Source organism: Hydra vulgaris, chromosome 02 (assembly GCF_038396675.1).
Source record: "Hydra vulgaris chromosome 02, alternate assembly HydraT2T_AEP".
Classification (NCBI taxonomy): domain Eukaryota; kingdom Metazoa; phylum Cnidaria; class Hydrozoa; order Anthoathecata; family Hydridae; genus Hydra; species Hydra vulgaris.
Window position 1 is genome coordinate 40,145,001 of NC_088921.1, and position 12,590 is coordinate 40,157,590.

Below are 12,590 nucleotides of genomic sequence, written 5' to 3' on the forward strand. Positions count from 1 at the left end.
TGCAATCGTTGATTTTTAATTTTTATAATTTTTTATTTTTCTAAACTTGCCGTTACAAATTATTACTTTTCTTTTGTAAAATATACGAATGGCAGGGGCAAGAGGAAGACAAAATATTTATAAATATAGTAATATATTTATAGTTTTGTATTTTTTGGGATTATATCTAAAAAATTAATATATATGTAGCTGAAATACCAAATTCTCCTGTTTTTGTATGTTATAGAAAAAAAGAAATCTTTTTCTAAAATAATACACTAAACACAGAAGAAATATTGCAAAAATAACAGAAATTTTGAATAATTTTATTTTTTTAACATATAAATAAAATGGTTTAAAAAAATTTTATCCATTTTAGCAATTTTGCTTAAATTTTTATTCACTTAGATCTGAGCAATTACTGAGTAAATTGTTTAACTTTGCGTGAATAAAAATTTGTGCAAAAATGCTGAAGTTTTTATTCGCGTAAAATTGACCAATTACTGAGTAAAATCAATTGCTTTTTTTTATTTACCCGGCCTATTGTATCTCAAAAGTTACGCAAGTAGACATCATTATATTTACCATATTAAACTCATTTAAAGACTTTATGGTTACCATAAAGTCTTTAAATGAGTTTAATATGGTTTTTAACAACACATTAAAAGACCTCATTTGTACGTAACTGTTAATAATATTATTAGTTAAAGGTGTTGTTGATTAAGTAATTCTAATCGGTTTGGTGATAAAAGGAATCACCACATTTTCAAATCATGAAACCTTTTACACTGCTTTTAACATGGTATAATATCACTCAATACTTGTGTCTAAATCAATTTAAAATTAAATCTTATTTAATTCACGGATAATATTTTTTTAATCCATTTTATTTATATGTTAAAAAAATAAAATTATTCAAAATTTCTGTTATTTTTGCAATATTTCTTCTGTGTTTAGTGTATTATTTTAGAAAAAGATTTCTTTTTTTCTATATATAACATACAAAAACAGGAGAATTTGGTATTTCAGCTACATATATATTAATTTTTTAGATATAATCCCAAAAAATACAAAACTATAAATATATTACTATAGTTATAAATATTTTGTCTTCCTCTTGCCCCTGCCATTCGTATATTTTACAAAAGAAAAGTAATAATTTGTAACGGCAAGTTTAGAAAAATAAAAAATTATAAAAATTAAAAATCAACGATTGCAAAGAATGTAATAAAAAAAAAAAAATCAATGACGAAAATATATTTGAAAAAAAAAAAAAATTTGATAATTATCAAACTAATAATAATAAAAATAAGAATAATTTAAGCAATATTATAATATTATTTGAAAAATACAAATGATCTTCTAGGCTAAAGTCACTTTAAAACATAAAAACTTAATTTTCTTTGTTATTCTTTGACAAATTTTAAGTCCATGTCATTTGATTACTTATTCACGAAAAAAGAGTTAAATTATCTTTCGCTGCGAACTTTTGAATGAGGAACAGAATTTGATTGTCAGATGAACTTATAACTTAATTAAAGATATTATTTTAAATCCCCTAAATAATTAGGGAGGTTGCTCAAAATTTATATGGTCATAACATTAGAGACTTGTTAATGAATTTAAATTTAGTTCAAAATGTTAAAAAAATGTATATATAAATGTTATAAACTCATTGCTCTCACACTAATGGCATGCAAGGGAAATTAATATTTTAGGGGTTTATTGTTAACAGACTCCAATTATCGTAATACTTTTGAAAAGCTTTACATAAACATGAATATATAAATGTTTTGAGTTTGCTCTATTCATTACATAAAGTTAAATTCTCTATCAAAGCCAAAAAGCTTGTTATGGGCCTGATTTTAAATATGTGATTAGAATTGCATATTTAAAATCAGATTTTAAATCAATTGGATTTTAAATATGTGGTTGGAGTTGTTTAAATATTGTGATTTGCACTTTTGTTAACTTTTTTACTTTAAATTTTTGAAAATTTAAAGTAAAAAAAGTAACAAAAATTTACTGAACATAAAAGAACTTGATGTTATTTCATCTATATGATGAAATAACATCAAGACACTTTTCTTCACAATCAACCATATAGTTTTAAATTTAAAAGTGTGCTTTTTTGAACCATTCTACTAAATTCGCTATGTTAAATAAATCAAAATAAGTGGTTGTTGTGGTTATGAACTTTTTAAGTTAATTACTTTTACTTTTTGTTATTTACTTGATGTTATTTACATCAGTTATTTAAAAGTTTCTTATAAAAGACTGTCTGGTATTGTTCTTGCTTTGGAAATGGCTCTGCATTCTGCAATTTTATTATAAGTTTGGTATTTTGGCTTCTTTTATTCAGCGTAGTTTTTGTTAAAAACTTAAATGAAAGTTATTTCTGGAAATGACTAACTAGAATAATTGTTAGATAATAGAATAATAAAGGAATAATTGTTGTCTGGAATAGACTAATTGAAATTACTTCACTCCAGGCAACAGTTTTATGAATAGCAATTGATAAATATACAAAAAAATAAAAATCAATTTTCATTTCTTTTAGAATGGTTGTTATGACCAAGGCTGACCAGGACCATCCTGAATGGGGGTGAAGGGGTATCCCACACCCAAGCTGTTATATATGCATTTAAGTTAGCATATTTGTACATTTAGCATTTCAAATGGCAAGTTTTGAAGTATAGTTGGCAAACATCAAATATCAAGGATTTTTTTTGTGTGTGTCTCTAGTTGGCAAAAAACACATACGACCACCCCCACCCCACCCCCCTTCCTGAGAGAGACCTCTTCGGGACGCCCCTGACAACAACCACGCTGAATAAGAGAAGCGAAAAGCAGCAGCATAGCTACAAATATGCCTGGCTCCTTTACAGTAAATTTTTATCAGAGCTACTAACCTATTTCCTCCCAACGAATTGATACTAAAACAAATAAATCAAAAAAATGCCTTTTCAATGATTTTTTGCAAAAAATCTTTCTTTCTAAAAAGTTTAACAAATTTATATTAGTAAAATTTGTTATTATTATATTAACTATATAACTATTAACTTTATAACTTTAAACCCCAATTTTAAAGAAAAACAAAGCATTAGAGACAAAAAATAACGGTATGACCCCCTTGCCCAGGAAACAAGTTTAACATGCATGTTCATCAGGACCACACATATGCTGTAAAGATAATCAAAGAAATCAAAGTAAGGAAATAAAAAATCAATGATTATTTAGCAATCCCTATTAGCGCTTATGTGGCAGGAAGCCTATCTCTACACTACTGGTATACCCGCATGTTGACAATATTTGCCCCTAATTATGATAGAACTACCCTTTATGATATACATGAAAAAAAACCTTTCCCAATGCCCCACCACAAATACTTCCCACATTACCTGAAGTGTCCTCAAACAGGCAATGGATTTGAATACACTACCTATCTCAAAATTTATGTCAAATCAACATGAAATGACTGTTCTTTGAGAAAGTAAATAATATAACTTACATTTTACTTACTTACAGAGTAAAGTATAAAATTTCATAGAAAAAATTTACTTTTATTTGTAAAAGTAAATAACAATTTTTTTCAAATTACTTTTATGTAAGCTGTTATTGCTAATTAGTTACTTTTACACGTAAAAGTAATTTGTTGTTACGATGTAGTTTTATTTTACTTTGTAAAGTAAGTGTTATGTTTTTTAAATATTATATTTACGTAAGTTTACTTCATAAATAAATTTTTAAATAGTTTAAAAAGTAAATTACATTTCAACGTAAATTTTTTACATAATTAAAACCAAAATTACTTTTCAAAGTAATTTACTTTACACAACTTACTATTAAAAGTAAGTTACATTTACAAGTAAAAGTAAAAATGCAAATAACTTTTACTTGTAAAAGTAAATTACTAATTCAAGTAACAGTTCTTCATTTAAAAAACTTAACTTAAATAATTAAGTTTTACACGTTATATAATTTATGTTTAAAAAAAACGAATTACTTTTAAATGTAAATAAATTATATATTTTGATATGAGTTTTGTAAAGTAATTTAGGCTTAAAAGTAATTTGTGTTTTTACATCAAAATAAGTAAAAGTGCCATCCCTAGTAGAAACCATTATAAATATATTGGAAGTTTTCTTTCTTACAATTTTTAAAATTAAAAATGTGTGCTGCTTCTTTACGGAAACAAATAATACTAGCTAGTAATATTGTAGCTAATACAAATGATACTGCATTGCATAAAAATACCCCTTAGTTGTATTTTTATCACTTGTTGCTAACATATCCCATCAGTGAATCTCATCTCCTTATTCTTTGCAGCAATTTCCTTAAACTTGAACAATGTTTTTTTAAATAAATCCCCACTATCCAATGTTCGCCCTCTCTGAAAGTATTCTGCCATTCTGAAAAAAAACAATGCAGAAGAAACTGAAAGTGCTTGTAGAATCATCTGGTACAGGTTCATTACTGTTAGTTGTTTGAAATAATTAATTTTTCTTTTTGATTGTGCGTTTATTGAATTTGAATTGTGCGAATATGCTTCTCAGATGCATAAGCGTTGACACATACCTTGTGAAATTGTGTATTCCTTAAACTTCCATCTTGTAACCCATCTTCACTTTGTGTATGGATGGTATCATAACACTCTCTGCTGCCCTCAGCATTTTTCACCAGTCAATAATGACTTGTTGACTCAGTGACTGGTGATCAAATAAATAAAATTGTAATTAAATGTGTTAATTTAATATTTTATTTATGCAAAAATAAATCAAAAAATGTTTCTTATTAATAAGTTGGATTCAGGGTGTTTGAAACACTAGACTTTGAAGTTTTTAAAAATAATTTTTTTGAAATGACATACATTGACCTAAATATTAATTGCAGAAAAGAAACATGTAAAAAATAAGTAATATGTTTACAAGATTTCCATAAGTTGATAAAAAAACTTGTGAAGCTGCAAAACTTTTATATCAGCATCAATCAAATGAGGTCTTACGCTATTTGTTAGAGTAACTTTTTTTTTTTTTTTTTTTTTTAAACCAATATTATAGATGAATGAATTTGATTTAAGTAGTAATTTTAAAATACTTGTATTTTTACTGTTGTTTTAAAATTTTGTTAGGTTTCAAGTTGGCAACGATACTGGGTAGGAATCACATGCACATGTCTATTTTACTACTTACCAAAATATCGTGGTTTTGGTGGACGCGAAAGAAGCAATGTAGGTTATTCCGTGTCAATTCATTTAAATGTTTCATTTCCAAGTTGTTTTTATTTCTAAATACACCACCAATTAGTACATAAATGTTTTATTTTGAAGTGAAACAGTCCTTTTTTTGGTGTCCCACAAAACTCATTTAGTAAACGGTGTAGAGTTCAAAGATTGTTATATCAAAAAGTGAAAGTCAAAATTTGAAAGATTTTTAGAAAGTTTTGAGGTTTAGGTTTCCATTGTTGATTAGGTTTTGAAGTATTCTTTGAGATATCAAAGAGGCTTCTAGCAACATCTTTAGCAACATATTTTTTATTTTACTTTATCAACCCAGTTATTTTAGATAAAATTAAAGTTTACTATGTTTACCTTATTTTTTTATTAACTGTTGTGTTCATAAAAAGAAGTTCTATTTCTTTTTTAAATATCTTAAAAAGGGATTCCCAAGTGCAGAGACAAGTTAAGTCTATTTTGTAAATAAATATTAGAAAATAAGTTTAGAGTTTATTGAAATTACCAAAACAAATTATTTGTTAAGATATTAACAAAAAATATTTGTTGTTTTATCATTATACTTCCTGTTAAAAGATTAATATTAACCTCATGAATTTGTATAATTTTTTCTGTTATAAAAGTATCTGGTTTGAACAATAAACTTACCACAGAGTTTTTAAACAATTTAGTTTATGGGGGCGACTGAATAAGTGCAAATTTCATAACTGCGAATCTGCATAAGTATGACTGGCATAAGTGCGAACTGGCATAAGTGCGAACTGGCACAAGCGCGAACTGGCATAAGTGCGAATCACTTGCAAAAACTGGCATAAGTGCGAACTAGCACAAGCGCGAACTGGCATAAGTGCGCCGAAAGAATTTGCAAACATTGGCATAAGTGCAAATTGGCATACGTGGCGAATTGGCAAGTTCCCACTTATGCCAGTTCGCACTTATGCCAATGTTTGCAAATTCTTTCGGCGCACTTATGCCAGTTCGCGCTTGTGCCAGTTTGCACTTATGCCAGTTTTTGCAATTGATTCGCACATATGCCAGTTCGCACTTATGCCAGTTCGCACTTATGCCAATGTTTGCAAATTCTTTCGGCGCACTTATGCCAGTTCGCATTTGTGCCAGTTCGCACTTATGCCAGTCTTTGCAACTGCTTCACATTTATGCAGATTCGCAGTTATGAAATTCGCACTTATTCAGCCTCCTCAGTTTATGTAATCAGATTGAGTTATGCAATCAGATTGAGTTATGCAATCAGATTGAGTTATGCAATCAGATTGAGTTATGCAATCAGATTGAGTTATGCAATCAGATTGAGTTATGCAATCAGAATTTTCTCTTTTTATAAAAAAATGTTTATGCCACATCAGGTATTTCAATTCAACTGTAGACTATAAAAACTGTAATTAAACAAAGAATATGGCTTTCCAACAATCATGAAATGAAGCACTTAATGAGTTGTAGGATTGTTATTTGCTTTCTATATGGATTATGTATTTCATTGGTTGTTGGTAAAAATAATCAGTTGTAACCTTTTAAATATAGGGATTTAGATTTCTTGTTTCTTTTAATAAAGATTGATGATTATATTTTTTGTTATTGATTGGTTGATGGCCCAGTTTGTTGTTATTTGACATCAGTAAGAACTCAAGTTTTGAGTCTCGTGCTTAAAAGTAACTTAATGCTTAAAATACTTCTTCGTTTTTAATACAACTTAAATTTATTTGTTTTCATTTTCAACATATTTTTTATTTTTAATATGGCATATATATTTTTTGTATACTCAATATGATTAGTACTGAATATCATATGTTTATAGTGTTTTTTATTTTATTGTTTATCCTTCAAAAACTGACAAACTTTTTAGTTATGTTATTTAAACTTTTTGTTTATTATAATATTTAAATTAATTATTGATATTTTTATTATTATTTTAACTTTTTTAGTTCCGAATGGAGCCGTACAAAGTTGTTTCGCTGCAGGGTTATACTGTTTTTCCCATAACTAATGAACTTTATACTTTTGAACTTACAAACGACAGCGGTAATGATGTTTATCGTTTTCAAACGGATTCATCGTCAAGTTGTAATTTGTGGTGTATATATATACGCGAAGCAGCTGATGGTGTGCAGTTAGAAAAGGTTTTTATATTCCTTTTTTTTTACGATCTTATTATATTTTTTACAGGGGCTGGATCCGGATTTAAATACTCTCAGGTTTCGTTTATATTTAGTTAAATCCTGATACAGAAAAATTTTTTAAAATATCCAAAAATAAAAAAATCGAATCCAAATCTTGAATCAAAAAAATCCAAATATTGAATTAAAAAAAAAAATTTAATCCAAATATTAAATCCAAGTCTTAGAAAACAAAATAGTATCATATTTTCGTTTAAAAACATCTAAACGTTTTATCGATCTAACTTGACCATAGAAAACGAAAACAATGTGTTTTACGGATTTACAATTTATGTAAAAAAAATCTTCACGGAGTACCCTTGATAGTAACTTTGTTTCTTACTACAAAAAACAGATGTAATAAAATAATTAATTTGGGTTGAGATGGAGGTTGTATAAAAGTTCAATTGCATATGTTAAAAATTATGATAGTTGTTTAAGTTTAATAATAGATTTTTCTTGTTTGACAACAAAAAAGCTATAGATCTACTACTGTTTTCTTCTGTAAGCTTTTTTTGGTTTCTCCTTCAGCTTTTATAACTACTGCGCAGTTGGTTGAGAGTGCTGGAATTGAAATGAAAGATCCGAGATTCAATGCCCACTCTGAACATAAAACGCTGTTCTGCTGTACTCTGTGATAAGATAAAGTTTTCAATTACATTTTTTTTGTAAAACCTAAATGTAATCGTAAATTAAAGGTTCCTGCTTTTACGAGCTCGCCCACATTGTTGCAATAAAAATATAAAAAATGAGTTTGAATTTGTTGACTAAAATAAAAGAATCTGGATTCGTTCGACATTAAGAACCCAATGTTCTTGGGTCTTGATTGGATTTTAATTTGTTTTATAATACATTAGAATCAAGATCTGCTTTTAAAACAAGCGGATCTATTTTATTATTTTTTTACTTTTTTAAACACTTATTGCAAACATTTTTTTTTAATTTATTTATATTTAGTTTTTTAAATTTTTATCTTTTTCAGCCTCAAAACTTAATCATATTTGATGATTCGGACCATGGAGAGGACACGCCTCTATAATACTTACCTATTTTATGGTAAGAAAAACTGATTTAAAAAAAAAAGAGGTTCTAAAAGTTGTACCAGTCATAATATATATTTAGTTGTAGTTTTGTTACATTATTCGAATATTTAAAGAAATATTTCGGTGATATACCGTAAATATGTCGGTTGCATGCCGTGAAATTTTTATGTAGATAATATGTATTATTTTTTTCAGCTAGTCTGATAACTTTGCAAAAGTTTCTCTATAATTGAATTTTTTATTGCTGCTATTATAAATATGCTTACTAATGGCAAGAGATACTTTTGTAGATGCGTGTAAATAAAGTTCCTTCTTAAATATAAAAAGAAATAAATTATATTTGTTTATAAAATTTGTTTTTTATTTTTAAAATCTTTTTTCAGAAAATTGCTAAAGTTTGCAATTTTTTAGCCGCCATCTTGTATTATTTAATCAAACTGTGTGCGTGCGAACTAAATTTTATTTTCTTATTAACTGATATATGCACAATTAGTCTCATCTTGTTTTCTTTTTTGATATGGTTTTAAGTGTTTTTTCGGCCCTAATCTTTTTTTAGTTGTTATAATATATTTAGGTATAAATTTAGGTAAAGATTTAGTGACCCTGTTACTGAGAACTGCTGCGAAATACATGAATATATTAAGTATAGTACTGATAAAATATATGTAAGAGTTCATAAAAATTACAGCATTTTTATTTTACGGAATTTTTCGTTACTTAAGTAACTTTCGTTTTCTAAGATATTTTCTAAGATCTAACGCTAGTATTTTCGGCGTTTCTCTAGTGATGTTGATGTTTTTTCAGCAGTCACTTTCACGACGTTTCGCGACTCATTTTCTTAAGTAGTTCCTAAGTGTGTGGCGTGGGTAATGTTAACAAATGCGACGTAAAAACAAATTGTTTAAATTTTGTAAATAATTAAAACTTGCTAATGTCAAAAGTTTATTTTAAAAGCAATAGATTTTGAATTTGATTTTTAAAATGTTCAATTATTTAGTCAAATAAATATAAAATTGTTTTTTTTTTTAACTAGTATAATTACGGCTTAAATCTGACTACCCAATATTTAATGCAAAAAACCAGTATGGTGTACGTATATATTACTAGAACGCTTTAATATAATTAAGCATTAGATTAAAAAAATGGCAATCATGAACATAAAAGATAAAAAAAAAGTAAAATTTAGGTATTAGTACTCTGTGTGGGCTCCTCGAACTTTTAGGACAGTCTCTATTCTTCACCACATTAAGCGACAAAAGGATCACAATATTCTAACTATGACGCCACGCTTTTTTTTATAGTTTTTATCAGAACCACTAGTGAGGTTGATTTTTGTTTAGAACTTGCTTTCAATTTTACCAAACAGTTTTCAATAGTGTTTAAATCGGATGAATTTCCCAGTCATGGAGCATGAACGTTAATCCCATTTTCTTCGAGCCATTTCTTAACAAATTTTGCCTAATGAGATGTTGTTCCACCGTGAATAAAAATCAAAAAACCAGCGGTTGAAATTGATTGCCAGCAATCGCACTAAGCGTCGCATTCCTACTAAAAAAGAAAATATAAGAATCATTACACATTTTGAAATAATTTATAACACATTAATTTATTTTTCTGCATAATAAAAAAAGAATTCAAATATTTAGAAAACTGTAGGGGAAGTGGGGACATAACCGCATATGGAGGATTTTTTTTTAACATTTCCTTATGAACAATGTTATCTAATATGATTTAAAAAAAACATACCAAGCGTTGGTAAAAGAGGTTTCCTTCATTTCGCTTATGTCAAAAAGAGTGCCTGTTGCGTTTCTGAGAAGTTTTGCTTAATAATGTTTATTTTGATAAAAGTGTTATATTTACATCACATTTTTCCAGACTTTCTTTTAAGGATTAAACGATATTTGATTTTAGTGTTAAAAATATATGTTATCAGCATTATTTCATCAAGTGAAAACAATTTTTGATATCAGCATAACCTAATAAGCAAGGTAAATAAAACTGTATTTTTTCTAAAAACTGTCCTCTGGGGCAGAACCGCATAAGCGCACAGGAAGCGCAGCCGCATACTTTTGATATTTATCAAAGTTAGGTAATTACGAAAGACAATCGTCACACTTGAATGCGTTTATGTAAAAACTATATAAAAAAATATAAACTGTATGCAAACGTGCAACAAAATCAGCAAAATCTGAGCTGTGAGAATTGTAAAAAAAATGTACCGCGAAAAGCGTACCCCCAATAATTTTTGTGAGGGTGCGGTTGTGCCTCACCATGGGGCAAAATCGTTTTTTTCACTTAGTGTAATTTTTGTATAATAACATTTTCAAAAACCGCTTTATTTTTTCCTTATTGCAGCAATTTAAAGCTTAATAAAGTGGTTATTGAAACAAACTGTTAAAAAAACACATTTTGTTTTTATTTTCATATATTAATAATCCAAACGTTAAGGGGGCGGTTATGCCCCCACTTCCCCACATTTTTTCTTCACTTCTGGATGAATTTAATAAGTAATGTTTTAGATTAATTTAATAACGTAATAATTTTCTTTGAAATCCATCAGTTAAGAGGCGTAAAATTAATTACTTTTTTTTTTTCAGGTGAGGGCAAGATTTATGGTAATGAAGGTCATGGGTAGGGTTAGATTTAGGGTTGTGGCATACCAGATATACTTATTAGAGGTGTATCAAACCATGTTCAGGCGTAATTGTGACAAGCGTAAAAAACACTGAAAGTAAAACACTAAAGCATGTATAAAACATAGCATTTTAGTATCAGTTTAATAAAAGGTTAGAGCAAGAAATTAGAGACACTTTAAAAAAATGTTGAGGGTCATAACGATAAGTAATACTTTTTTTAAAGTTTTCTCAAAGTTTATTGATATAGGAAAAAGCAAAAACATAAAGCAATTGTCTAAAAATAAGCTACGACAATTAAAGTAAAGAAACCTTAGAACAACAAACTTTTCATATTTTACAAGTGGGTAGAGCAAAATTGAACAGTTAAAGAGAAACAGTTATTTTTTAATTGTAAAGCTTTAAAAATAAAAAATATAGTCTAATATCATTTAAACATGTTCAGACATTACACATTAAACTCTTACAAAAAATTTAACCGTATTAATTGCATGCCCATACATCTATACAGTACAGAAAAGCTTTTCTAAATAAAGAAAATAATACTTTAAATTAAAAATAAAATCATCACATTCTAAAAAGCATCATATAATGCTAATAATATAGTAAATTATATAAACAACTTACTTTCTCGATATGTCTCACAAAATTTATTTTACTGAAATTAACAATTTACCAATTGTTTCTGAAAAAGGGGCATGTCTGTGATCTTCCACGTGCTGGAAAATTTCGTACGATTCAAAGTAATCTGAACATTGCTCGGGTACAAAAAGGTATTGAGGGAAACCCAAATACTTCCGCCAGGTGACGTTTTCAACAATGTGATGTCTTGGCGGTTTTTGCAAAGAATTTTACATACAAGATTAACTTTTACATACTTTACATTTTTAAGATACTTTTCACATACAAGATTTACACAACTTTTCACGCGCAAGATTCAATTGATTCACGAAATAAAACTGAATGATGCGAAAACATGCACTCAATATAGTTGCTGTTTTTAAGAACTTGCCTAGAAAAGAACTTGTTTTAAGAACTTGTTTTAGAAAACAACGAGCTTATTCACAAACTTATAATTTGTGATAATGCACATTTTCACTTCGATGATCATGTTAACAAGAAAGTTTGCAGAATATGGAGCACACTAAATCCGAGAATTGTTGTTGAAGATTTGATGCACTCACTTAGATGCACAGTATTGTGTGAAATAACTTCAAAATTATTCAAAATTAACTTATTTTTTTGAAAATAACAAACAAGTTGCAGTTTTTGTGAATGGCATTCAAAACTGGGAGATGATTGAAAATCTTTTACAATCAGAGGTATAGAACAACCCAGAATTTTGGTTCCAACAAGATGGAGCCGCAGCTAGCACAGACTGTTAAACTCTCCGGTGCAAAATATTTGGAGATCGAATAATACAAAGTTTTTCTAACTTTAACATGCCACCTCGCCTGCCCAATTTAACGGCTCCAAATTTTTAATTTCCACATTTTGGGGCTACCTAAAAAGTCTAATGTATGCCAATATG

General features: G+C 27.9%; 1 protein-coding gene across 7 annotated transcripts in view; it reads left to right on the forward strand.

Annotated features, from left to right (window-relative positions):
- The window catches only part of LOC101236386 (ras-specific guanine nucleotide-releasing factor RalGPS2), a 71,145-nt gene extending 62,367 nt beyond the window's left edge, over window positions 1-8,778 (forward strand). For all 7 annotated transcript variants that reach the window (XM_065790869.1, XM_065790870.1, XM_065790866.1 and 4 more), the window contains 3 exons: window positions 5,111-5,209; window positions 7,153-7,347; window positions 8,366-8,778. In XM_065790869.1, coding sequence (XP_065646941.1) covers window positions 5,111-5,209; window positions 7,153-7,347; window positions 8,366-8,422 — 351 coding nt within the window. In that variant the 3' untranslated portion in view covers window positions 8,423-8,778. The remainder of the gene's footprint in view (window positions 1-5,110; window positions 5,210-7,152; window positions 7,348-8,365) is intronic.
- The last annotated feature ends 3,812 nt before the right edge of the window (window positions 8,779-12,590 follow it).